The following is a 24,710-nucleotide window of genomic DNA, read 5'->3' as shown; positions in this document are numbered from 1 at the left end:
AGAAACGGAGAAAAACTCCACGAAAATAAAAAAGAAGAGAGTGTGGTGTGAGTACTTTTGTCTCTATTACATAAACCTTTCCTCTGGAGGCACCACAATTGGTAGAGGATGCAGGCAACCCGCTGATCGGAACTAAGAATTGTGAAAATAAAAAGTTGATTTTTTTTCTCTCCTTCTATCTCGGTTTGTGTGTGAACTCTCGTTAAGGAAAATGGTGTGTTAATTAAAGCTGGTGTGTCACTGTAGTCTATTCCAATGGTAACAAAGATATTAAATAGAAGAGGCAAAGAAATGAAGCTTGTGGGGTACCAGATGGGAAGGAGGGGAGGATCCTGGAAAGGTGGAAAAATGCTCAATTGGAAAAATATAATTTACACAAAATGTATATCACAACAATGACATTGCAATAATACCAAAAGAAATAGTGAGGTGCAACAGGATAAGAATCATTAAAAGACTATCAGAAAAGTGTCAACAATCTACCCCAATCTAGTGACCTTCATTTAACACCACAACAAGACATGAAAGTTTTTCAGAGAAAGATTTCTTGTTAACCATTAAAGACATTAAAATAACAGAATAAGTAATTCATTTTTCTTAAAAATGACATTTCTTATTTTAAAACTGTCAATAAAAGCAATTAAAGCAAAAAATAAAAAGCAGGTCTTCTAACAAAACAAGAATACATCCATCCTAAAAAAGTATTTTTAAGAAAAGCAGTAACAATTCAGTCTGCTTACACCAGAAAATGGAATAGGACACACCTTGCTGTAGAAAATAGGGTTTAATGTAAATAAAAGTAAATAAATTCATTAGGCTATACAGCAAAATGCACAACTTGTTGAGTGCAGAGGACAACCAAATGCAATATAAAACAACCCTTGGAATAAACATTTTGCAAGGCTTGGGTGTGTTACAACATTTATATACTGGACTATCATTATTACCACTTGAAAAACATGATCCAAATTTAAATGATGGGTACAAACGATTATGCATACCTGATGAGAGGCTGGATCACAGTTACATGACCAAATACAGCAGAACCTTTTGCTGGTCTGGCAAAATGATCTCAATAAAAGCAGCTCCAGTGCACCACCCTGAGCACTGAGAAGCCTGTGACGTTCCAACGAGTGGTAAGCTGCTTCAGTTTCTACATTATTGGCAATGAATGAACAGTACATTACTGGATGAGAAACTACTGTATATTTTAAAAAATTACATAACCAGATGTTTTCAGAAAATATCTTTGAATATCCCTTACACTTAATAAATGTTAAATCATAAACACAAACATTTTAAACACTTTTATTATAGACATTTTAAAGGCCAAGACAACTTTCTCATACTTCTGTTCTTTACTATGATGAACATAAGGCCATGGATGGCAGAGTCTAGATGAAGAGAATTTTTATAGAAGATTCAAAAATAGTAACAAACACAAGGACAATAAAATGTTTATTTTGATTTTTTTTTTTGCAGTGCGGAGTACTAAAGTCATTTTCCTGTGCTTGCTGTCAAACAAGGTAAGAGAGCAGGTTAATACAAAAAAGATTGTTAAGGTCACTTTTCATTGCATTACAAGGTAACTACACACATTACACTGTATTAGACTTACAGCATGTGTTAATTTCTTTTTATCTTTATATATCATATCAGTGTCACATGAAGTTATTCTCAGGCTAAATTTGAGTGATTTCTAAAAATAAATGAATGCATTATTGTGAAGGGCCAAATGTAAAGTAGTACTTACCTATGTTATCAAAACTTTACAAAGTGCTCTGGCTTACACTCACAGTATGTGCTCCTCCAGATGTTCCACTCCAGAACTACCTCAGCAAATTCAAGGAAGACTGAGATTCATACTGATCTTTTTATAGTTGTTCTGCAGCAGCAGTGATGGTGAATGTGGCTCTTGAGCATAAATTCAGAACAAACTGGTCATATACAACATTTGATGATAGTCAAACATGATGTATTATTTCCTTTTTACTTTAATTTTAAGAGTATAAAACATTTTATGTACACTGAAATTTATATACTGTATGCTGATTGTATTAATTTTTAGCAAATAATCAGGAACAAAAGTAATACATTCAAAACTTCACATTTCTGGGGTAGTAAAATTAGTCAGCTCTTTCAAAAGGGAAAAATGAACAATGAGTTAAATGAAATGAATGAGCAAAGAAACAGAAGCTATTTTAATTAAAAATGACAACAGCTGAGAAGTGAGGGTGAAAAAGAATATTAATACTCAGATGGGTAGCTTGCCTTAGACTTGTTTAGTGAGGGTCTTGAGCAATATAGTTTAGACAATGCTACTGTATGTAATCAGTTGTGACCAGCATTCACTTAACAGCATTACCAAGGTTAATTGAGATCGCTATCCTTGCATAACACATACAGTATACTTTATATGCTCATCTTATTGTGCAGCTGTGACCCAGTGGCTTGGTACTGTAGGTGGTTGTGAATTTGACCAAAAAAGAAGCATCACTCCTTCAAGCAATAGCAGCTTGTCAGTTGGTGGAGAATAATAAATGGGTGATAGATACAGTAGCTAAATATGTTTGGAGAAAGAAATTGTTTTTTTAAAAAGGGAAAATCAAAGAAGACTCTTGGTATATTCTTCACAATGTAAAAGACAATGAACATATTTACATGTTATAAAAATATTTTATCCTAATAACACAGTACTTTACAGAATATATAGAGAGATTCATTGAAATAAACCACAGCATCTATTGCAGTTTCAATACCTATCAGTATATAAATCACAATCCAGTCTGTGATTCTTCAAAATGAGGTCAATCAGATGCTATCCTATGAATCTTACAGCTCCTACAAGGAATCTAAAAACTTAATTCCTGCACCTTCTTGTTTAGTACCACAGTAAGCCGCCACCATGAGTACCGACGCGGAGATGGCTGTATTTGGCCCAGCCGCCATATACCTCCGTAAGCCAGAGAGGGAGAGAATTGAAGCACAAAACAGACCCTTTGATGCCAAAACCGCAGTTTTTGTGTCTGAACCCAAGGAGCTGTACCTCAAAGGTGTCCTCCAGAGTAAGGAGGGGGGCAAAGCCATCGTCAAAACTGAGGGTGGGCAGGTAGGTAGCATTTGCTAAGAGTAAAGGAAATTTCAAGGTTTTTACTTCATCTACTGCATTAATTATGAATAAACTTCTGATTTTTCAGACTTTAACAGTAAAGGAGGATGAAATCTTTCCCATGAATCCTCCCAAGTTTGATAAAATGGAGGACATGGCCATGATGACTCACCTCAATGAAGCCTCTGTGCTGTATAACCTCAAAGAGCGTTACGCAGCATGGATGATTTATGTAAGTGTTTCACTGAAGCCAAGACAAACCAATTCAATTTCAATTGACTAAAAAAAAATCATTAAGACTTAATTTCAAATACATGAATATCATTCTTCCAGACCTACTCTGGGCTGTTCTGTGCTACAGTGAACCCCTACAAGTGGCTCCCAGTGTACAACCCTGAGGTGGTGGCAGCCTATAGAGGCAAAAAGCGCATGGAGGCTCCGCCACACATCTTCTCTGTCTCTGATAATGCCTATCAGAACATGCTCACAGGTACGTAAATACTTATGTCTTACAGTTATCTATATAGATTTACTTGTTAAAACACTTTATTCAACTTTATGATCCAGTTAATCAATGAAAATATTTTCTTTCTAGATAGGGAAAACCAGTCCATCCTCATCACGTAAGTATTTCTATCATATTTTTTAAAATATGGCATTACTTTTTCATTATTTCTATTTTAAATAAACCTCTATTTATCCTCAGTGGAGAATCCGGTGCTGGAAAGACTGTGAACACGAAACGTGTCATCCAGTACTTTGCTACAATCGCAGCTATTGGGGACAAGAAGAAAGAGCAAACTGGCAAAATGCAGGTTAGACAGCACTGCTAATGGATCATGAACAGCTGAAGAGATCTTGTCTGTAACCTACTGAGTGATGATCCCATGTACTTTGCAGGGAACTCTGGAGGATCAAATCATTTCAGCCAACCCTCTGCTGGAGGCTTTTGGAAATGCCAAGACAGTGAGGAATGACAACTCCTCTCGCTTTGTGAGTTAGTCTTCTATTAGTCTCACACAGTACCAGTTAATTTGTCAAATGTTTTACTGTAGTTTTCTAATATGTATTATTTGCATAATCAATAGGGTAAATTCATCAGAATTCATTTTGGAACCTCAGGAAAACTGGCTTCTGCTGACATTGAGACTTGTGAGTTATTTTAATTCTCAGTAGTTCACAAACATGTACCTTACTCCCATATCTCTTCAGAATTGTAAAATATATATTTTTACTTCTATTATTTCACAGATTTGCTGGAGAAGTCCAGAGTAACATTCCAGTTGTCAGATGAAAGGAGCTACCACATCTTTTACCAGATAATGACCAACCACAAACCAGAGCTCATAGGTGGGTGAAAACTGACAATTGTAATACTTTTCCAGTGATCACTTCAATATAACATTAGTTATTGCACTGTATTTAGACTATGTTTTTGTTTCTTTTTTCTCTTACAGAAATGCTCCTTATCACCACCAACCCCTATGACTTCCCCATGATCAGCATGGGTCAGATCACTGTGGCCAGCATTGATGACAAGGAGGAGCTGGTTGCCACAGATGTAAGTTCAAACTATATGAACAATAAGATTCTGGATGTAGCATTTATTTGTATTTCAAAATGGAACATGTTTACACTTAATCATACAGACTGCCATTGACATTCTGGGGTTCAGTCCTGAGGAGAAAGTTGGCATCTACAAGCTGACAGGAGCTGTAATGCACCATGGCAACATGAAGTTCAAGCAGAAGCAACGAGAGGAGCAGGCCGAGCCTGATGGCACTGAGGGTAAAATGTATACTTATTCTACCCCCTCCATTCTTAATGCTCCAGTCAGACAAACTTAAAATATACTATAAAAGAAATGAATAAATATGCTCATTTAATAATTGAATCCTTAATTAATTAGATGTACTGTATAGTCAAATAGTCTTAGATTTTATATGATCTCTTATTCTTGTGTTATATTAAAGGTGTGTGGTGCAGTAAATCAAATGATGTGAGGTGATAAACTGGTTGACATCAAACAATTTTAAACTCTTTGGTACACCTCTCGTTGCAATAAGTGCTAATACAAAGGCTAGAAGTCATCTTAAGCAGCAGCTAGTATACAGTAAATCCAGATTTAACTTAAACATTTTTTGTGTCCCCTCTGTTGCCTGGTCATGTGGATTGAGTGTAACACCCTGGTCATTTTACGTAGTTTCCATGCTATACAATTCATTGTGTATTCTAAAACGAGGCATGTACTGCTGTAAAATAGAGATAACAGAATAATAATGGATAACAGAATTCTGTGTTTTGAGTATAACTATATTTTTTATATGCTGTGACTATAATGAATGTATTTTTTGATATTCAGTTGCTGACAAAGTTGGTTATCTTACGGGCTTGAACTCGGCAGACCTGCTCAAAGCCCTGTGCTACCCCAGAGTGAAAGTGGGAAATGAGTTTGTGACTAAGGGACAGACTGTTCAGCAGGTATGATGTTTACTTCTAAACACATTGTCAGATTGATTTTCAAGAAATGAAAGTTGTTCTTTATCTAATAAGATAATGTGTTGATTTGTGAATCCTTTATTAGGTCAACAATTCAGTTGGTGCCCTGGCTAAGTCTATCTATGAGAAGATGTTCTTGTGGATGGTTGTCCGCATTAACCAGATGTTGGACACTAAGCAGGCAAGACAGTTCTTCATTGGTGTCCTGGATATTGCAGGGTTCGAAATCTTTAATGTAAGTAATGATTTCAATATAGTGTATAATATGTGTTTATGCATGCATTTGTGCAAGCTGAAAGGGAAGACTAGAGATAAGAATACAAAGAGAGACAGAGGATTTAAAAGCAAGGAAATACATTTCTTTAAAGAAAATCCACACTGTCAGCTTCAACAATTTGTGTATGGTATTTTTTCAAGACCCCAGGTACTCTCTGTGTCTCTTATTTTCTTGTTTGTGTTTTACTGCAAATTTAATTTCCCTTTGCATTCTGAAATTATTTTGTCATTGTTGATCATTAAGACACTGCATATAGAACAACTGATATGCCTAGTGGCTTTCATGATTTTAAATATAAATTAAACTGAATAAAATGTTGTGCATAACCCTTTCTGTTCCAGGCATTCACAAGCCAGCTTTCTTAATGGAACTTTGTAAGATATTCTTTTCAGACCAGAAATCTGTCTGGCTGCTCTCCTTTATACTGTTTCTGTATGGAAGAAATACATTTGAAATAAATGAAGATAAATACACTATTCCTATTGTAATACTTGTAATACTATATTTTAAACACTTTGTATTTCCCTTTCCTACAGTTTAACAGCTTGGAACAGCTCTGCATCAACTTCACCAATGAGAAGCTGCAACAGTTCTTCAATCACCACATGTTTGTACTGGAACAAGAAGAGTACAAGAAAGAGGGAATTGACTGGGAGTTCATTGACTTCGGTATGGACTTGGCTGCCTGCATTGAGCTCATTGAGAAGGTTTGTATGATTATTGATGCAATTCATTCAGATGATACTGATTTTTGCAATCTATATTATCCATATTTGATCATACGGACTGAGTTTTGTTATCCATATCATCTGAAATAATTTGTCTGAACAGCCAATGGGAATCTTCTCCATCCTTGAAGAGGAGTGCATGTTCCCCAAGGCCTCAGACACAACCTTCAAGAACAAGCTCTATGACCAGCATCTGGGCAAGTCCAACTGCTTCCAGAAGCCCAAACCTGCCAAAGGCAAGGCTGAGGCCCACTTCTCCCTGGTGCACTACGCAGGCACAGTGGACTACAACATCAGTGGCTGGCTGGACAAGAACAAGGACCCCCTGAATGAGTCTGTTGTACAGCTGTACCAGAAATCCTCCATGAAACTGCTGGCCTTGCTGTATGCCAGCTTTTCCGCTGGTGACGGTTGAGTATTAGTTTATTATTATTTTTGCTAAATACTGTACTGATTTTGTAGTTTTGGTTCCTTAAAAATATTATTTTTTTTGGGAGCCTGATCATTTTTCTTTTCTATTATTTTTACAGACGCTGGTGGTGGAAAGAAGGGAGGCAAGAAGAAGGGTGGTTCTTTCCAGACTGTGTCTGCTCTCTTCAGGGTAGGTTATAATTGTTCCAGAAAAACAAATTTGGCTCAAATTACATATAATTAGGTTTCAACTTTAAAAATGGACTTTTTGAAAGCTTTCTCCTCTTTAAAAAATAACTACATTTAATATCCTCTAGGGAATGCATGTTTTTATTTACATAAACATAAATTAAGATTAATTAAGATCAGCAGAGAGATTAAAACATCTTCATTTCTCCTTCAGAAGCTCTTAATATACAGTAAATGCTAAAGTATATAATCAAACAGTGCACTTTAAACTCCACAGGAGAACCTGGCCAAGCTCATGTCCACCTTGAGGAGCACCCATCCTCACTTTGTGCGCTGCCTTATTCCCAATGAATCAAAGACTCCAGGTAATGAGCACAGAATGTTTAGATCATTTTAAATTTACATCAAGATATGGTGGTATTTTCTTTATTCAAAAGATGTAGCATCTGTTTAAAAACAACTATATCTCATTCTTTCTTTAGGTCTTATGGAGAACTTCCTGGTTATCCACCAGCTGAGGTGTAATGGTGTGCTGGAAGGTATCAGAATTTGTAGAAAAGGATTCCCAAGCAGAATTCTGTATGGAGACTTCAAGCAAAGGTACCGTAAAAATTAAAGCATAATTAACTTAGAAATGTTTACATTTAATTCTTAGAGATTAATGGATACACAAATACCTAGGAAGGAAGAAGAATTTCAATACTATTCTTTTCTCTACGTTTCTGAAAGATACAAAGTTCTGAATGCCAGCGCCATCCCAGAGGGTCAGTTCATTGACAGCAAGAAAGCTTCAGAGAAGCTCTTGGGATCAATTGATATTGACCACACTCAATATAAATTTGGGCACACCAAGGTAGGACTTCAGCAGTATAAAAAATTAAAGGAAATAACACAAAGGTGCAAAATAAGCCTGAAATGTTTTGTCAAAGTTGACAAGTATTTTAATACGAAGCAATTGCACGTTTGTTACATACAGTACATATGGTAAGAACAATACTTGACTGTTTTCACTCTGGCACATATGCACATTTGCTACATGTTTATGCTTGAATAAATAGATGTATAAAGTTTAAATAAATAAAAATGAGAAAATCAAAGTCAATAAGGCTAACACCAACACACACCTGGGCTATAACAGTTAGGGGGCTCCAACAACTCATGCAGCGATTGAGATTTATGGGTGACTCACATCATGTACAGAAATATTCTAATTAAAACTGCTGTGTATATATTTCATTGAGATAAAAGTTCTTAAACAAGTCTCATATGGGTATTGAATAAAAGTCATTTGCCCTCTGATATCAAGTTAAAATTTCTATTTAAATCTACCTGCAGTACAAGCACTGTTTGTGTTGATCACTGTTGCCTTTTCGGATTTGGGCTCCTACAAATTGTAATCTTACAATTACTCTTGCCATATGTAAAGAGAACTAAAAATCATTAAAGAATGTCAGTAAGACTTCTACCCTACCAACACAAATCTTGCCTATAATTAGGGACTTCCAACAAATCATGTAGGGCTTGAGAAATATCCTAATAAAATGTATACTGTATTTACAGCATATTTTATAGATAACAAAATGCTTAAATCTTTCCCCTCAATTTCAGGTATTCTTCAAAGCTGGCCTGCTGGGTACCCTGGAGGAGATGAGAGATGAGAAACTGGCTGCCCTCATCACCATCACTCAGGCTTTGTGCCGTGGCTTCGTCATGAGAGTGGAGTTCAAAAAGATGATGGAAAGAAGGTAAGAACAAAAATGGAATGAGAATGAGAAACTTGGGCTGAGAAACATTAGAAGAGTTTTCCATCCTGGACAGCCTTCAAGAGCAGCAGCCCTTGTAAGGAACAGTTTTCTGACAATAGATGAAAGAATTCTGAAAAGTGCCACTTAATGGCAAATTAAGTTTAACAAGCTTTTAACTTCAATTAATGTAACTACTCATAAAGTACTGTAACTTATGACCTGATAAAAACATTAAAGGTGGTGTTTAAGTGATGAGTTAATTTATCAAACATATTTCTTGCAGGTGTTAAATGATTATTTAATCACAGGAGATGTTTTAATTTCAACTGAAAAATCCATATCTGACATACATTCAAAGAAAAGGGCAATAGAAAAAGTCAGAACTATTATCCGCCAAAACAGTTTAAATTCATCTGAGTTCTTGGTATATTCCGTATTGTATCACAAAACAAATACAACATTGAAAAAGAAGTTCAACATTGAAAAACATAACAAATATTCATTTTTTCATACAGAGAGTCCATTTATAGTATCCAGTACAACATCCGCTCATTCATGAATGTGAAACACTGGCCATGGATGAAGCTGTACTTCAAGATCAAGCCTCTTCTGAAGAGTGCCGAGGCTGAGAAGGAAATGGCCAATATAAAGGATGAGTTTATCAAGTGCAAGGAAGACCTGACAAAGGCAGAAGCCAAGAGAAAGGAGCTTGAGGAGAAAATGGTTTCTCTTCTGCAGGAGAAGAATGACCTTTTTTTACAAGTGCAGTCTGTAAGCACTACCAGTCTATTCTGCAATATTCAATTGTAACATACAGCTGCAGCATTGCTGAAAACATGATTTTTGTATCTAACAAGTACAACTCTGAAATGTAATTTTAGATTTAGTAACTAAAATCAATTATTTATCAACAGGAAATGGAGAGTCTCTCAGATGCTGAAGAAAGGTGTGAGGGGCTGATCAAAAACAAGATCCAGCTTGAGGCCAAAGTGAAAGAGATAACAGAGAGACTGGAGGATGAAGAGGAAAGTAATGCTGAGCTGACAGCCAAGAAGAGGAAACTGGAGGATGAGTGCTCTGAGCTGAAGAAAGACATTGATGACTTAGAGCTCACCTTGGCCAAAGTGGAGAAGGAGAAACACGCCACAGAAAATAAGGTTTGCTTCTAAAACGTCCAAAATAACTAACCAGTCATTAAAAAGCCAGTATAAAGATATGCTTAAAGATTTATTGAATACTTCAAGGTTAAAAACCTGACTGAAGAGATGGCCACTCAGGATGAAAGCATTGCCAAGCTCACCAAGGAGAAGAAAGCCCTCCAAGAGGCTCATCAACAGACCCTTGATGATCTGCAGGCAGAGGAGGACAAAGTCAACACTCTGACTAAAGCCAAGACAAAGCTTGAACAGCAAGTGGATGATGTAAGTGACACATCCAAAGACATACTTCTTGTATTTTCAGACAGCCTGAACTAAAAGTAATAATGTGTCAAATATTCTAGCTTGAAGGTTCACTGGAGCAAGAAAAGAAACTCCGAATGGACCTGGAGAGAGCCAAGAGAAAGCTGGAAGGTGATCTGAAACTCTCTCAAGAATCTGTCATGGATCTGGAAAATGAGAAGCAACAGTCAGACGAGAAGATCAAGAAGTAAGATTGTATTAAATATATAATTATATATGTCATTTGAAAATGCTGTAACAATTACTATAATAATGTGAATATTTTTTCTCCTTCACAGGAAGGACTTTGAAATAAGCCAGTTCCTCAGCAAGATTGAAGATGAACAAGCACTGGGGGCCCAGCTGCAGAAGAAGATTAAGGAGCTACAGGTATTTCAGGGACAAACCTAACTTATTTTGGGTTAACTGTATTTCTATTATTTTCTATAATCGCCTACATATTATATACTTTCATTTTCTACAAATCATTTCTACAATCATCTAGGCTCGTATTGAAGAGCTTGAAGAGGAAATTGAGGCTGAACGTGCTGCTCGGGCCAAGGTTGAGAAGCAGAGGGCTGACCTCTCCAGGGAACTTGAGGAGATCAGTGAAAGACTTGAAGAAGCTGGAGGAGCAACTTCTGCCCAGATTGAGATGAACAAGAAACGTGAAGCTGAGTTCCAGAAGCTCCGCCGTGACCTTGAAGAGGCCACTCTGCAGCATGAAGCCACAGCGGCAGCTCTCCGCAAGAAGCAGGCTGACAGTGTGGCAGAATTAGGGGAGCAGATTGACAACCTGCAGAGAGTCAAACAGAAGCTGGAGAAGGAGAAGAGCGAGTACAAAATGGAAATTGATGACCTCTCCAGCAACATGGAATCAGTTTCCAAGTCAAAGGTAAAATCAAATCTGACCCTTATTGATGCAATCATATTACACACATTTTTGTTTTTACTACAGTATACTGTAAGATGTTATTATCTGAATGACAGGCTAATCTGGAGAAGATGTGCCGTACCCTGGAGGACCAACTCAGTGAACTGAAGACTAAGAGTGATGAAAACGTCCGCCAGGTCAATGACATTAGCACACAAAAAGCAAGGCTTCAGACAGAAAATGGTAAAATATTATTTAGTGTTACTAATTTTGGCTATTTTCATAAACAGAACAATGAAAGTTTCATTTACTATTGTTTTGTTCCCTAAGGTGAACTTGCTCGTCAGCTAGACGAGAAAGAAGCTCTGGTTTCCCAGCTCACTAGAGGCAAACTGGCCTTCACTCAGCAAACTGAGGAGCTGAAGAGGCAGCTGGAGGAGGAAGTGAAAGTAAGTTGTGTTTATAATACACAGTATGAGATTCTTTGCTCCTGTTAATTTCTATTTTAGGAAGGTATCACAGTAGTTCTACTCCAGATATAAGAAAAATACATTGTTGGCTCCAGTTTGAAATAGTTGATGTAATGTGTTGCTGCTATAGGTAGTAATGCAGCCACACTTTTATATGAAGAGCAGGGAGATAACATGGGCAAGCAGTCAAGCAGCTGCATGAGCACATAGCAAACTGTTAACAGACAGCAGCAGGGACAGCCTGGCACAGCAAGACAAGCACAGGCAAGTGTAGTACAGGAAATGATTAGAACAATTCTTACTAATTTTGCTTTTTCATTAACAGAAGAATTAACTATATTTATTCAGAACAATGCTCATTCATTCAATGTATGTTTGTTTAGAATGATGCCCTATGTAGAACAGGTGCTGAAAAACTGCAACAATACACAAAATGTAACAGAGCATTTATTATTTTTTCCAATGAAACGGTTTAAAAATCAATAAATGTAAAGATGGAAAGAATGAGAAGGATGTTAAAGGATGCAAAATATGAACAAGCATACTGCAGCTACAAACTACAGTATGGAGCAGCTCTGGATTAAAAGTCTGGAATCAAAGATAGTTTTTTTTCTAAAATAGGACAATTATTTGTATATTAGAATGAAGAATAAATTATGAATCCAAAAAATGTGATGAGGAAATACAGTATCAGATTCTCCAAGTTTAATTATAATCATCATCTGAATCAAGTAGGTATGTAGATGAAACAATTACACATTTGTAAATGCAGTGAAATTAAAGTAGCTGACAGTAATCCCTTTCTTTTGGAAGTATATTTTTAGCCAATATATTCCCTTTTTAGGCCAAGAATGCTCTGGCTCATGGTCTCCAGTCCGCTCGCCATGACTGTGACCTGCTCCGGGAGCAATATGAGGAGGAGCAGGAGGCCAAGGCAGAGCTGCAGCGCTCAATGTCCAAGGCCAACAGTGAAGTGGCTCAGTGGAGGACAAAATACGAGACTGACGCCATCCAGCGCACTGAGGAGCTTGAGGAGGCCAAGTAACTACATTATTTCTACTGTTAAATTGAAAGTTTTTCTTAAATGATTGAATCAATTCAAACAATCTGCACTTTTCTCAGGAAAAAGCTTGCCCAGCGCCTCCAAGATGCTGAGGAACAAATTGAGGCTGTGAACTCCAAGTGTGCCTCTCTGGAAAAGACCAAGCAGAGACTTCAGGGTGAAGTGGAGGACCTCATGATTGACGTGGAGAGAGCAAATGCCCAGGCTGCTAACCTTGACAAGAAGCAGAGAAACTTTGACAAGGTGAAGAAGCAATTCACATAGAAATGCAAAAAACAGTTCAATTAGTTTAAAATAAGACACCTTAATCCTTGTGAGTAAATGTCTGATATACTACTGTAGTTCATATTTCCGCAATTCTTTTTTTCAGGTTCTGGCAGAATGGAAGCAGAAGTTTGAGGAAGGCCAGGCTGAGCTGGAAGCTGCACAGAAAGAAGCTCGCTCTCTCAGCACTGAGCTCTTCAAGATGAAGAACTCCTATGAAGAGGCTCTGGATCATCTTGAGACCCTTAAACGGGAGAACAAGAACTTGCAGCGTAAGTACAAAAAGAGAAAAATGTTGAGTTTATAAGGCTATGGAACTATAAGATTAAAAGATTAAACATGTTACTCTCCTTAGAATATTTACATTCTGCGTAATATATCTTCCAAATAGAGGAGATCTCAGATCTCTCTGAACAGATTGGTGAGACTGGAAAGACCATTCATGAGTTGGAAAAAGCAAAGAAACAGGCCGAGACAGAGAAGTCTGAAATTCAAACCGCGCTGGAGGAAGCTGAGGTACTAAACACAAAACATAAAAAAAATTGGTGGATATTTTAAAAACTTTTCTTAAGTAAGGTTCTTAGATTGTCAGTGTATTTTTAGAATGTAAGAAATACATTATTTAAAATGCTAATTTGATATTCCTGGTCTGTTTTTCCAAGTTCTATTTTTAAAAAATACAATATAAAAGGTGTGCTATTTACTTCAATATGTATTACCTGATATTATTGTACTTCATTGTCTTTTGGGTATACATCAACATTTTCTGTCTTCATTATGTAGCATTTAATTTCATATTTATTTTGTATAAGTGCTAAATTAATACATAGAAGAAAACATTTCATAGGTTGTCAAAGCACAGCAGACCAGGAAATCTGAGCTATAGCTCTTTGCTTCCTCCTACATTATCAGATTTAATTATTTCACTATTCTTTGTCCAGTAGAATAGGAATTTACAAATGTTATCTTTACATCAGGCATCACTGGAGCATGAAGAGTCAAAGATCCTTCGTGTGCAGCTGGAATTGACTCAAATCAAGTCTGAAGTGGACAGAAAGATTGCAGAAAAGGATGAGGAAATGGAGCAAATGAAGAGAAACAACCAGAGGATTGTGGACACCATGCAGAGTGCTCTTGATTCAGAGATTAGGAGCAGAAATGATGCCCTAAGAATTAAGAAAAAGATGGAAGGAGATCTCAATGAGATGGAAATTCAGCTGAGCCATTCCAATCGCCAGGCTGCTGAAGCCCAGAAACAACTAAGGAATGTCCAAGGACAACTCAAGGTACTGAAGATTTTACCCTAAACATTCATGCTCTTTTAATTTTAAGGATCATTTGATGGTCATGATGGCGTTTTGCTTTTATCAGGATGCCCAGCTGCACCTGGATGATGCCCTTAGAGGACAGGAGGACATGAAGGAACAGGTTGCCATGGTGGAGCGCAGGAACAGCCTGATGCAGGCTGAGATTGAGGAACTGAGGGCTGGCCTGGAACAGACTGAGAGAGGCCGCAAAGTGGCTGAGCAGGAACTGCTTGATGTCAGCGAGCGTGTGCAGCTGCTGCACTCCCAGGTTAATAAAAACCTCATATTTCTTACAAGTTATTAAACTTTCATCTTTCTTTTCATATTTCTGTAAGTTAAAAATGTTGTCATTTCAGAATACTAGCTTGATCAACACAAAGAAGAAGCTTGAGAGTGACATTGTTCAGCTCCAAGGTGAAGTTGATGACACCATCCAGGAAGCAAGAAATGCCGAAGAGAAGGCCAAGAAAGCTATCACTGATGTGAGTCACCCTCAGCATTTCAAGCTTCATCTGACTATATACTGTATACTGTATACTGTATATTTGGCTGGTGGATATGATAGCCCACAAAAAGTATAATGATCTATTTGTTTATAAAATGCACTTTAGTGAAAACACATAAAGTCTAAGTAAAAAGAAAATATTACATGTACATTAAAATATAAGAACTGCAGATACTGAAAGAACTGCTTTTTTATAAACAGAGTGGATACAAATCAGTAATTAATACACTGTTGATTATGTACTTATGACAAATCCCACTTCTTTGGAAGTGCGTTTTTTTTTTGTGTGCAGATTAGGTGAATGTCAGAAAAACCCTGATGTAAATATAACCTTCTCAGCTCAAATTTGACCCTCTCTTTGCATGCCTGTCTCCTTTGCCATCTTAAGTAAGTGGAAAGTACCTCAACCCAGTCATCCCTGTTTGGTCAGACCCACTCTTATACCTTCATTACTATACCGGTGGGCAAACACTACGACAACCGAGGCTGCAACTTCTTGCAAACCTTCCCCTGTACTCACTAACCTCTTATGAAAAGCTTGTCTTCCTCTTGAGGTCTCTTCATATTTCTAAACGAACTATTAAACCAGGAACCTTCTGCTAATAACAAAGCATTTCACCATTAGACCATCTATCTACTGACTTTTAAACAGGGGAACCGGCTTCCAAACAGGTGAAACCAATAACCTCATGAAAATGAAATGAAGATAATTCCTTTTATTTCTTGTCCTGGGGTATCTGTTCACTGCCCCCATGTGGGCCATCCCAGTTTTGACACTGCCTGGGATACATGCTCCGTGATTAAAACTAGTATATTCTACTTCAATACATTTTTTTTATTCCAGCAGTGAAATATTCATTATGATGATTTTTTTACCATACAGTTGTGACATTTTTCACAGCTTTAAACTTTCCAACCAAAATATCTAACTTATCATTTTTTTTCTCGTTTGTGCTAAAATATCTTTATCATCATCAAGTTTAAATATATTAGCTAATTTAGTGCATTGTGGGATCCATCTGGTATTGTTTCTTGATGTCTTTGCTAAAAAATTACACTATTTGGAACCTTAGCGAGGTCTAATTAATTCAGGACTTAAAAGGGTCAGGTAGAAATCTTTCCTCATGTATAAGAAATAGTCATTTTCAAGTTGCGTAAAAATCAATTAAATATTTTTTGCTTTCAGCAAAACCAGACTTGACCAGACTTTAACCAGACTTGAAGTCAGAGCCCAACCCCACTATTCACTCAAGAAAAGAAGAACATATCTAAAGTCCTTGTCATTGATGTTAATACATTTCAGGCTGCCATGATGGCAGAGGAGCTAAAGAAGGAGCAGGACACCAGCTCTCACCTGGAGAGAATGAAGAAGAACATGGAGGTCACAGTGAAGGACCTGCAGCACCGTCTGGATGAGGCTGAGCAGCTGGCAATGAAGGGTGGAAAGAAACAGCTTCAGAAGCTGGAGGCCAGGGTAATCTGGGTGGGATGAACAGGGTCCATTTTATACAAATACAGAAAACAGACTTGTTTTCACATTTGATTGGATTTGTAGGTGCGCGAGCTGGAAAATGAACTTGAAGCTGAACAAAGGCGTGGAGCTGAGGCCATTAAAGGCGTTCGAAAATATGAGAGAAGAGTCAAGGAGCTCACCTACCAGGTAACATACCGATATACTGGATCTTCTTTAACATAAAGGTACATATCAGTACAGTAATTCACTTTTGAAAATGATTGTTTTCATCTCTACAGTCAGAAGAGGACAGGAAGAATGTGAACCGACTCCAGGATCTGGTCGACAAGCTGCAACTGAAAGTGAAGGCTTACAAGAGACAGGCTGAGGAAGCTGTAAGACATGGTCTTAACAAGCTTTGATTAGTTGCTTTCCTATGTCACAAATTAGAACATTATATATAAAAACGTTTTTTGCCATTTCAGGAGGAACAAGCCAATGCTCATCTCTCCAAGTTCAGGAAGGCTCAGCATGAGCTGGAAGAAGCTGATGAACGTGCCGATATTGCCGAGTCCCAGGTCAACAAGCTGAGAGCCAAGAGCCGTGATATGAGCTCCAAGGTAAACTGAAATTATAGGTGGATTTCATTCTTTACATTTTAAAGATTTCTGCTATTCCTTAAAATGTAAGACAGCATGGTATCACAATGGTTAGCATTGCTGCCTCACAGTGCTGGGGCACTGAGTTCAATTCCTGGAGTACTACCTGTGTGGAGTTTAAATGTTCTCCCCATGTTTGCATGGGTTACCTCCAGGTGCTCTGGTTTACTCCTACATTCCAAAGATATACTGATAGGTTAATTGGCTTCTGGGAAAACTAGATCTGGCTTGAGTGTGTGTGTTTGTGTCTGTGTGACTGCCCACTGATGCAATGGCATCTTGTCCATCCTGCCTTGTGCCTGTTGCTTGCCAAGATAGGCTCCGGCTCCCCAAAGACCCTGTATTGGATAAAGCGGTCAGAAAATAGATAAATAGATGGATGGACAAAATATGGATAGCTGCATAGAACTTTAAAATATGCTCTTCACATTTCAGAACTAATAACACAGCCACGATATTTTAAATTACAAATTAAATTAAACAGTAAAGAACTTAAATGATTTGATGTGATTAATCATCATCATTATTCATCATTAATCATTAATCAATTTAATGTGATGATTAATCCTTACACACAAAATAAACATCTGTAAATCAAAATATCCTTTAAATCATATTTAGCTTATTTCTTTAGACATTCTGAAATAGTTCCAAAAGGTGCTTTCAAAATGTTATATTTTACGACTAAATCTGTCTAAAAGTTTGACAAAGAAAATGTATGCTGTGACATACTGTATGTGGTAAAAAGGTGTCCCTGAAAAGGTGATGAATCTGAAAAAAAAAATGTTTTTTTGCTCCGTTTTTTTGCTTTCACGTGATTTACTGGTCCTACATACTGAACAGTATTCTCAAGTTTTAGTTCCAGTTTTAGGTCATTAATGGAATGATCAGATCACAGTGGATTTTAAACAAATTTATCCAGAAATCAATTGGTTATCATGTTTTTTTTTTACTTTCCATGTCTGTGGCAGCTGCTACACAACATAGTAAAACGTAAAAGCTCAGCAACTGTGCTCTAGTTTGTATCCATGCAGCTACATTAAATTTAGCTTTTAAGAGTTTCTAGTATAAAACTTTTAAAAATCTGTGCCTGTTGAGTAAGAGACAGTAGGAGACCTTTGTAAAAAAGTAATGTATTTTAGTATTAATCCATATTTTGCTTATGATATCATTAATAATGCATGACAGTTTGAAACCTGCAGACACTTTAACTTTTTTTTAGGATTGATTGTTGTTCAGGGTTTTAAAATAACCTTTTTAGAAGACAAAAGTTTTAAATGATTCTTCTCTGTACCAAATATTTTCAAGGACATACCAAGGACTTGCAGATTACTTTTTTTATGGATTGTTTGTTGTTCAAGGTTTTAAAAATAACCATTTTAGAAGACAAAAGTCACACTGAAAATGAAATGAGATCTGAGTGAGTTCTAAATGATTCTTCTCTGTACCAAATATTTTCAAGAGCATACAGTATCAGATAATAATAGAGCAAAACCATTTCAAAGGAACACTGGTAAGTGAATGGACTACAAATAATTAAAACTCTGGCTAAATAAAATAATACAGTATATACTGTATATATTCCTCTAATTTTAACAATAGGCTATATACTGTATATGTGTTTGTACTTGGCTATTGGCTTCTCAACACATTCTCATTTGTAAACAATATGCCTCAGGTGTGGTGGGAGCTGGGGAGCTACAAAAGTATGAGGCAGAAGGAGGTTTGTTCTGCAGAAGAATATGATTATGCACATATAGAAAAAGAAAACTGCACATTTTGCACCTCTAAATCTGAGAGGTCATGGCTCTCTCTCACAGAAGAGAGGATTGTTCTCTCCAGGTCATGGGAGAGTAGCTGCCCCAGGTGAAGGAGTGCCTGAAGGTCTTTTTCAAGCATAGGGGCAGAGAGGATTGTGAGAATGACCAGTCGATTGGTGCAGCTGCTGCAGTAATGCGGTTGCTGTATGAACCCTAGTGGTTAAGCGGGAGCTGAGTTTTCGGACAAAGCTCTCTGTTTTCTCTGTTTTCTGGATCTACGTCCCTATCCTCACCTACTGTATGGTCATGAGCTTTGGGTAGTGACAGAACGAGTGAGTCTATGGGTCCAAGCAGAAATTAGGTTTCTCTGTATAGCTGCTGGGCTTAATCTCATGGTAAGGAGCCTGGCAATTTAAGAGGACTCTGGAGTATCCACTGCTCCACCAGAGAGAGAGGAGCCTCTTGAACTTGTGTTTACTTTGTCTCGTTTTTTACCTTTACTATGAGTTAATTACTATAATTCTGTTTGCTTTTAACAGAGTAAAGAAGCTGAATGAAGAAGAGGCCTTGTACTTAAGAAATTCATACAATATGAGTTTCAACATGAAATATTCTGGTAAAAGAGTTTTGTGAATAAAATACTTTTGCTTCAACTTCACGTTTTGTGTTTTCTAGAATACTTATACAAATATCTAAAAAAGCCTTTAGCAAACTGAAGAACTACTTTACTTCCAGTAAGATCAATTTATTATATTTCCCCAATGCATCATTAATTTTAAGGTCTAAAATGAAAAAAAGTTAGCAAACAAATTTACAGATCCAGCCATTAAAAATGAGCGAGTGGCATAGTACTGCAGGTTTTTTTTGATAGGGTGCAATAATTTGTATTATTGCACCAGGTGGAGCAGTGAAAGCTTAACGTGGCATGTGAAGTATTTGGGCTGTTTCCAGAAAATGCCTGGTTTAGAATCCCGGTCAATGCTGAGGGACAATCATTTTCCGATTACAGAATTTTAATTGTACTGTATACTGTTTACATTTTTAATAATTTTAAACTGTGTACAGCAATTCAAAAGTAGGTATATTTTGTAAAAGCAAGATTGCTCAGTTGGACAAAAGTACACAACAGTATTCCACCTTCTTCATAAATATTTTATGCATCAAAGTCTTTAACTTGGTAACTTACAGTGGGTTTTAGATTTAATGTGCTTGTTCTAACATTATAAAGTTGATGTACTGTACTTAATACAAAGTTATAACGTTTTATCCTTTTCTTAGAACACGTAGTAAGAACATCACTTGCTGTTATTGTAAAAAAAAGTTGTACTGATTTAATACCACTTGATAGTTATAGTAACATGGAATCATGTAACTAAGCAGCTTAAATATCACAAGTGGATGTTTGGAAACATTTTGACATTCGTTTTTTAAAAAATAAAATGTTATTGTCCTTATATTGGTAATGGACAATGGACTATAATGTAGGCTGATCAGAGAATTACTTTCGGTTTGTTACTTACTGTACATAGCCGAATACATAAAAATAGTTCATTATCACAGCTTATTGTGAATGCAGTGTGTTCAGCAGCCAGTAATCAGCCAACAATTTAACTTAAAACTTTAAACCGTATCTTGTACTGTACAGTATTGCGCAGTCCAAACACTTACTGGGAGATTGGTTCTGACGAAACTGGCTCTGGTGTGAATGTGTGTATCTGGATGAATTATTATACGCGATGGTTTCATGATTAAGGATTTCTTAACAGAATTCTTTAAGTTAAAGAAAGGAGGGAAGAATGGTTATTTTTACAATTGCCAGTAACTGGAGAACAGCTTATCAATATGCTGATACTGTACCATAACAGTGAAGACAAGGCAGACAGGTTACACTTTAAGAGAGCTAGTGACTCTCTCTGTTATGTACACCGACGCCAAATATTTTAGACCAAAGCACTCGCTTATTAAACTCTGAGATCCTGGGAGGTCACGGTTCTGTACAGATTACAGAAAAGTGAACGTTGAAACTCCGCCGGACATCGTATGTACTGTTTAACCATAAGCAAGGACTGATGCAACAGTGCAGTTGTAAGAAGGTTATTCCCTGGAAAATAGACACAAGAAGGACAATGTTGGACAATGCTGTGTGGCTCTGGGGGAATTTTTCTGTAAACTGAAGAGTTACAGTACAGAGGAGACACATTGTGTATCACCTCTTTTTACACTTGTACAGTAAGAACATTCCAATGTCAATTCGATACGGAAGATATTATTAATAATATTAATAATGAATGACCATGGACAAACTGTAAACTGAAGAGTTACACAGAAGACATGTCGAGTCTTGTCTTCTCAGCTTGGAATTTAACCTTTAGAGCGATTCATTTGGCTATATTTTCTACATAGCGTGATGTGTAAAATAATTTGCTATTATAGTTTGTTTCGAATGCGATGTGCCTCACTCAGATTCACATCCACATTAAGAACATCTATATTTTGTCTTTATACAAATTTCAGCAACGAGAAATTTAAGATCTTAAACAAGCCCCCAGATATACTATAGTTACGACAAGGTGAAGTGGGAAGCTGATTTTTTAAAAAATTTTTCAAGAAAATCAAAAATAAGAAATAATGGTATGTCCCTACCTAACTTAGACATTAATGATTTTAAAAGCTTAAACTTGAACACAAATCCAAAACGTTTTAAAACAGAAGCTGTAACTCTACCTCACACCTACATGTCAAGATCACAGTGTGTCCAGCAGCTCGTTTGTTTGGATTACACTATGAATCCCTGAGGCATACCATCCAAGGTTTCGAAATAAAAAAAAAATCAAACCTTTGTGATGCGTCACGCACTGAATTCATTGTGCCAACTGGCCGCTAGGCAGCTTGAACTACAGCTGAAAAGGGCAGGCAAAATGTTTCTAAGTAATCACGAGTGAATGAGTCATAGTGATGCAGATGTTTACAAAGAAAGTGGATTACAGTAATACTTTGAGCTATATAAATATATTTAGGTCCTTAAATTAATATCATTATTACTGTATACTGTATATTTATTTAGATACGGGATTCCATATTATATTCCCTATTAAGAGGGAGTATGTTTTTTTACTGCGATTACAAGCGCAAATATTCTTAGAAAAGGTTAAAACATTATAGCTTTTTATAAAGTATATAAACTTAAAATAGTCAGAACGAGCATTGAAAACTTTCCCAAAATAACCACAGTACAGTAAGTGACCGAGTAAGAGACTTTGATGCATAAAATGTTTATGAAGAAAGTGGAATACTGTTGTGTATTTTTTATTTAATCTATCACTACCAGCCATATAGTGTGTATAATATATTCATATTCCTAAATTATATAGTTTATGACATTCAGAGACATTATGCTCCCCTTATTTTTATCCTCAGCTGCCAAAATTCCCCTTTATTTGTAAAATTCCATATACATATTCCATATTAAGCAGATTTAAACATGCACAGTAAAGAGATTAAATTATGCAATTGTTTCACTAACAACTAATGTCGTAGATCATTTCCTGCGGTACATGGTTTTACTGCGCATTTTGAATGGCTACATCTGTAGCATATTTAGGAAAACATGCCAAGCTCACGCTCATTGGAAATTATCTCCATGAAATGTAATCCTTTCTGCATAATGATCAGCAATTCACAATTAATTATTAAATTAAGTAGCACATGATTTTCTTAGTGAATAAACATGAAGCTTTTTTTGTTAATATAATTTGTCTTATTCAACATACTGTAAACATACCGAGAAAGAGCATATTTTTGAAAGTAAGACAACACTATGTATGCACCATGACATCTAATATACTGTATGACCAACCTAACTTCTAAATGTAAAATTATGGAAAGTCACCTCTCTTGTATATACAACATCTTGTTACTGTTTTTATTTTTTGGTTAGCATGACTTATTGAAACTTCATCATTTAAAAGTCTATCATAACTCTCTCTATATATATACTGTAAGTCTATTCAACAAAGTAGCTTATTCGATCAACTAATTTTGATCCCTAATTGCTGATTTCAAAATAATGAGAATATTCATAGGGACTTTAATTAGTAATTAATTTATATCTGTGTTCAATCAAGATTATCCTCGCTTTCATCTGCACAGTAGTAAAATGGGTTAAGGAGAATTCCAAACTATATTGTGGAAAATAAAGCTGTCCTTAAAACACAATTAAAATAGTCTCAATAATAACATCAGATGTTATTGAGAAAAACACCATTGTAGTAACAGAGCAATATTTTCTTATATTTATTAATGTGAAAACAAGTCTTTTTTAATTTGGTATCTCATTTAACTTTAGAAGATTAAAATGTCAAGAAGGTAAACATGTGTTGTCCTTAACCTGTTCTGAGTGTTCAACCACATTCAAATTCACTACATACAGTATGGAAATAAGGACGTTTCCTCATCAGGGAAACTAGAGAAGCCACCCTTGCAAATTTCATATAAAAGTATGCCTTTTTATGGAATCATAACATTTTTCAATTCCTTTTCATTTTTCTTATTTGGGCTTCTTCCAATGTTTTCCCTATGGTTTCATTACATTTTGTTAAATTCAGTCCATTCTCTATTCCCAGAGAAGGTTTGCTCAGATACAGCACATGGGTTAAAAACATGGCTGCCCAAATGGGTAGGTGGCAAACCAACCTGCCACCCACCAACTAAGTGTGTAACAGCAGAAGGAATGTGAATCCTGTAGTGTTACTTTACCAGTGCAATGGTCTACCAAGTGACTCAATCTGTCACCACTTCATTCTAAATCTAATTTTCCCTGAAAATACAAAAGAATTTAAAACAGTAAGCTAACCTTCAGATAAAACAAGCAACATTCATAACAATTTATATATATATATGTAAATATACATTTACATCTTCAAATCATAAATAGAAACCTCATATCTTCACATAAAAATCCCACATAAAAATAAATAGAAAACAGGGATGAACCAAATACAGCTGTGATTTTATACATAGAAAAGATTTATGTATGTCAGAAAGAACACATGACCCCTATAAAGATTATTTAAAAGGGCTTAATCAAAATACACTTGGTAGTCTGTTTCCTTTAAAAATGCACACTAGGTAATTTTAATGGAGTTTCAAGAGATTCTGAAATTATTCAAGTAGGGAGCTGCGTCAGCATGCATAGACTGCAAAGGAACAGGTAAAGGTGTATTCCAGGCTGAAAGACACAGCGTTTTGGATATGGAGCCTTCTTCGGGTGTAAAGAAGCCTCCACAGCCCGAAGAAGCCAGAAGGAGGTTCTGCAGCCAAAATGTTGTGTCTCTTTGCTTTTACTTTCAGCATGAAATAAACATTTACCTTTGCATTCTGAAATTACATTTTGTACAACTAAAGCATTTTACTATAAATTCACTGTATAGTGATCTCTCTTTATGTTTTCAAAAATCCTGTTGTGTTGCTCGAGGAGATTGTCTAAATATATTTCAGATAATTAATTAATCTATGCAACTTTTGGTATTACAGTAAAATTACATTAAATAGTGTAATAAATGCCGTACCTTTTATGATGAACATGAAGGAAAACGCAACTGCCAAATTCCTGTCATCTGGAACAAAAGACAAGAATAGTTTATACTGTATAGGAATCTGAATATTCCTATTAAACTTAAAACTCATGCATTAAGTAGAATTATTTATTAACGAAGATTTTTGTTCGAATACAACATACTTTACTGATGCTACAGTACTAAGATTCTAATCGGCGATCCAAGGACTGTTTAAAAGAACCTGTTGCATCAACAGACTCCCAGAAGGGTTGGACTAACTCCCTGTCACAGCTTTTATATGGGCACATGGGCATAATTGGTCATCATGGCAAAATTTCTATTTTTGTAAGCTTCACTTGCACATGGCAAATTTTATTTCCTTTTATTACCAAATAGATTATAT

General features: G+C 36.2%; 1 protein-coding gene and 1 long non-coding RNA gene across 2 annotated transcripts; one reads left to right on the top strand and one right to left on the bottom strand.

Annotated features, from left to right (window-relative positions):
• The first annotated feature begins 1,076 nt into the window (after nucleotides 1-1,076).
• On the top strand, nucleotides 1,077-19,405 carry LOC102697310 (myosin heavy chain, fast skeletal muscle-like). Its single transcript, XM_069194491.1, has 41 exons — nucleotides 1,077-1,136; nucleotides 1,483-1,526; nucleotides 2,886-3,109; nucleotides 3,198-3,341; nucleotides 3,443-3,599; nucleotides 3,705-3,732; nucleotides 3,816-3,924; nucleotides 4,010-4,102; nucleotides 4,198-4,261; nucleotides 4,361-4,459; nucleotides 4,567-4,670; nucleotides 4,759-4,897; nucleotides 5,472-5,590; nucleotides 5,694-5,843; nucleotides 6,422-6,592; nucleotides 6,717-7,023; nucleotides 7,144-7,214; nucleotides 7,491-7,578; nucleotides 7,696-7,813; nucleotides 7,943-8,066; nucleotides 8,822-8,958; nucleotides 9,474-9,729; nucleotides 9,873-10,115; nucleotides 10,203-10,379; nucleotides 10,460-10,605; nucleotides 10,697-10,787; nucleotides 10,903-11,292; nucleotides 11,388-11,514; nucleotides 11,602-11,720; nucleotides 12,586-12,782; nucleotides 12,864-13,047; nucleotides 13,175-13,340; nucleotides 13,460-13,584; nucleotides 14,046-14,354; nucleotides 14,440-14,643; nucleotides 14,732-14,857; nucleotides 16,184-16,354; nucleotides 16,436-16,540; nucleotides 16,633-16,728; nucleotides 16,819-16,953; nucleotides 19,292-19,405. The coding sequence occupies exons 3-41, from the start codon at nucleotides 2,906-2,908 to the stop codon at nucleotides 19,307-19,309; spliced, it is 5,811 nt and encodes a 1,936-aa protein (XP_069050592.1). The 5' UTR covers nucleotides 1,077-1,136; nucleotides 1,483-1,526; nucleotides 2,886-2,905; the 3' UTR covers nucleotides 19,310-19,405.
• Nucleotides 19,406-20,052: 647 nt separating this feature from the next.
• LOC138241267 (uncharacterized) lies at nucleotides 20,053-24,636 on the bottom strand. Its single transcript, XR_011190471.1, has 3 exons — nucleotides 24,490-24,636; nucleotides 24,320-24,367; nucleotides 20,053-23,568 (listed from the first exon to the last, which is right to left on the bottom strand). It is a non-coding gene; the product is annotated as an uncharacterized lncRNA (long non-coding RNA).
• Between the last annotated feature and the right edge of the window lie 74 nt (nucleotides 24,637-24,710).

This window comes from Lepisosteus oculatus, chromosome 9, assembly GCF_040954835.1.
Source record: "Lepisosteus oculatus isolate fLepOcu1 chromosome 9, fLepOcu1.hap2, whole genome shotgun sequence".
Taxonomy (NCBI): Eukaryota; Metazoa; Chordata; class Actinopteri; order Semionotiformes; family Lepisosteidae; genus Lepisosteus; species Lepisosteus oculatus.
This window is presented reverse-complemented; position numbering and strand designations above follow the sequence as displayed.

What these genes read in the sequence shown, in the direction of transcription:
- LOC102697310 (XM_069194491.1), top strand. Translation starts at nt 2,906, where the DNA reads ATGAGTACCGACGCGGAGATGGCTGTATTTGGCCCAGCCGCCATATAC. An exon ending in AGAAGATTAAGGAGCTACAG is followed by an intron (nt 10,788 to 10,902) that starts GTATTTCAGGGA and finishes ACAATCATCTAG; the next exon opens with GCTCGTATTGAAGAGCTTGA. An exon ending in ATGTCCAAGGACAACTCAAG is followed by an intron (nt 14,355 to 14,439) that starts GTACTGAAGATT and finishes TGCTTTTATCAG; the next exon opens with GATGCCCAGCTGCACCTGGA.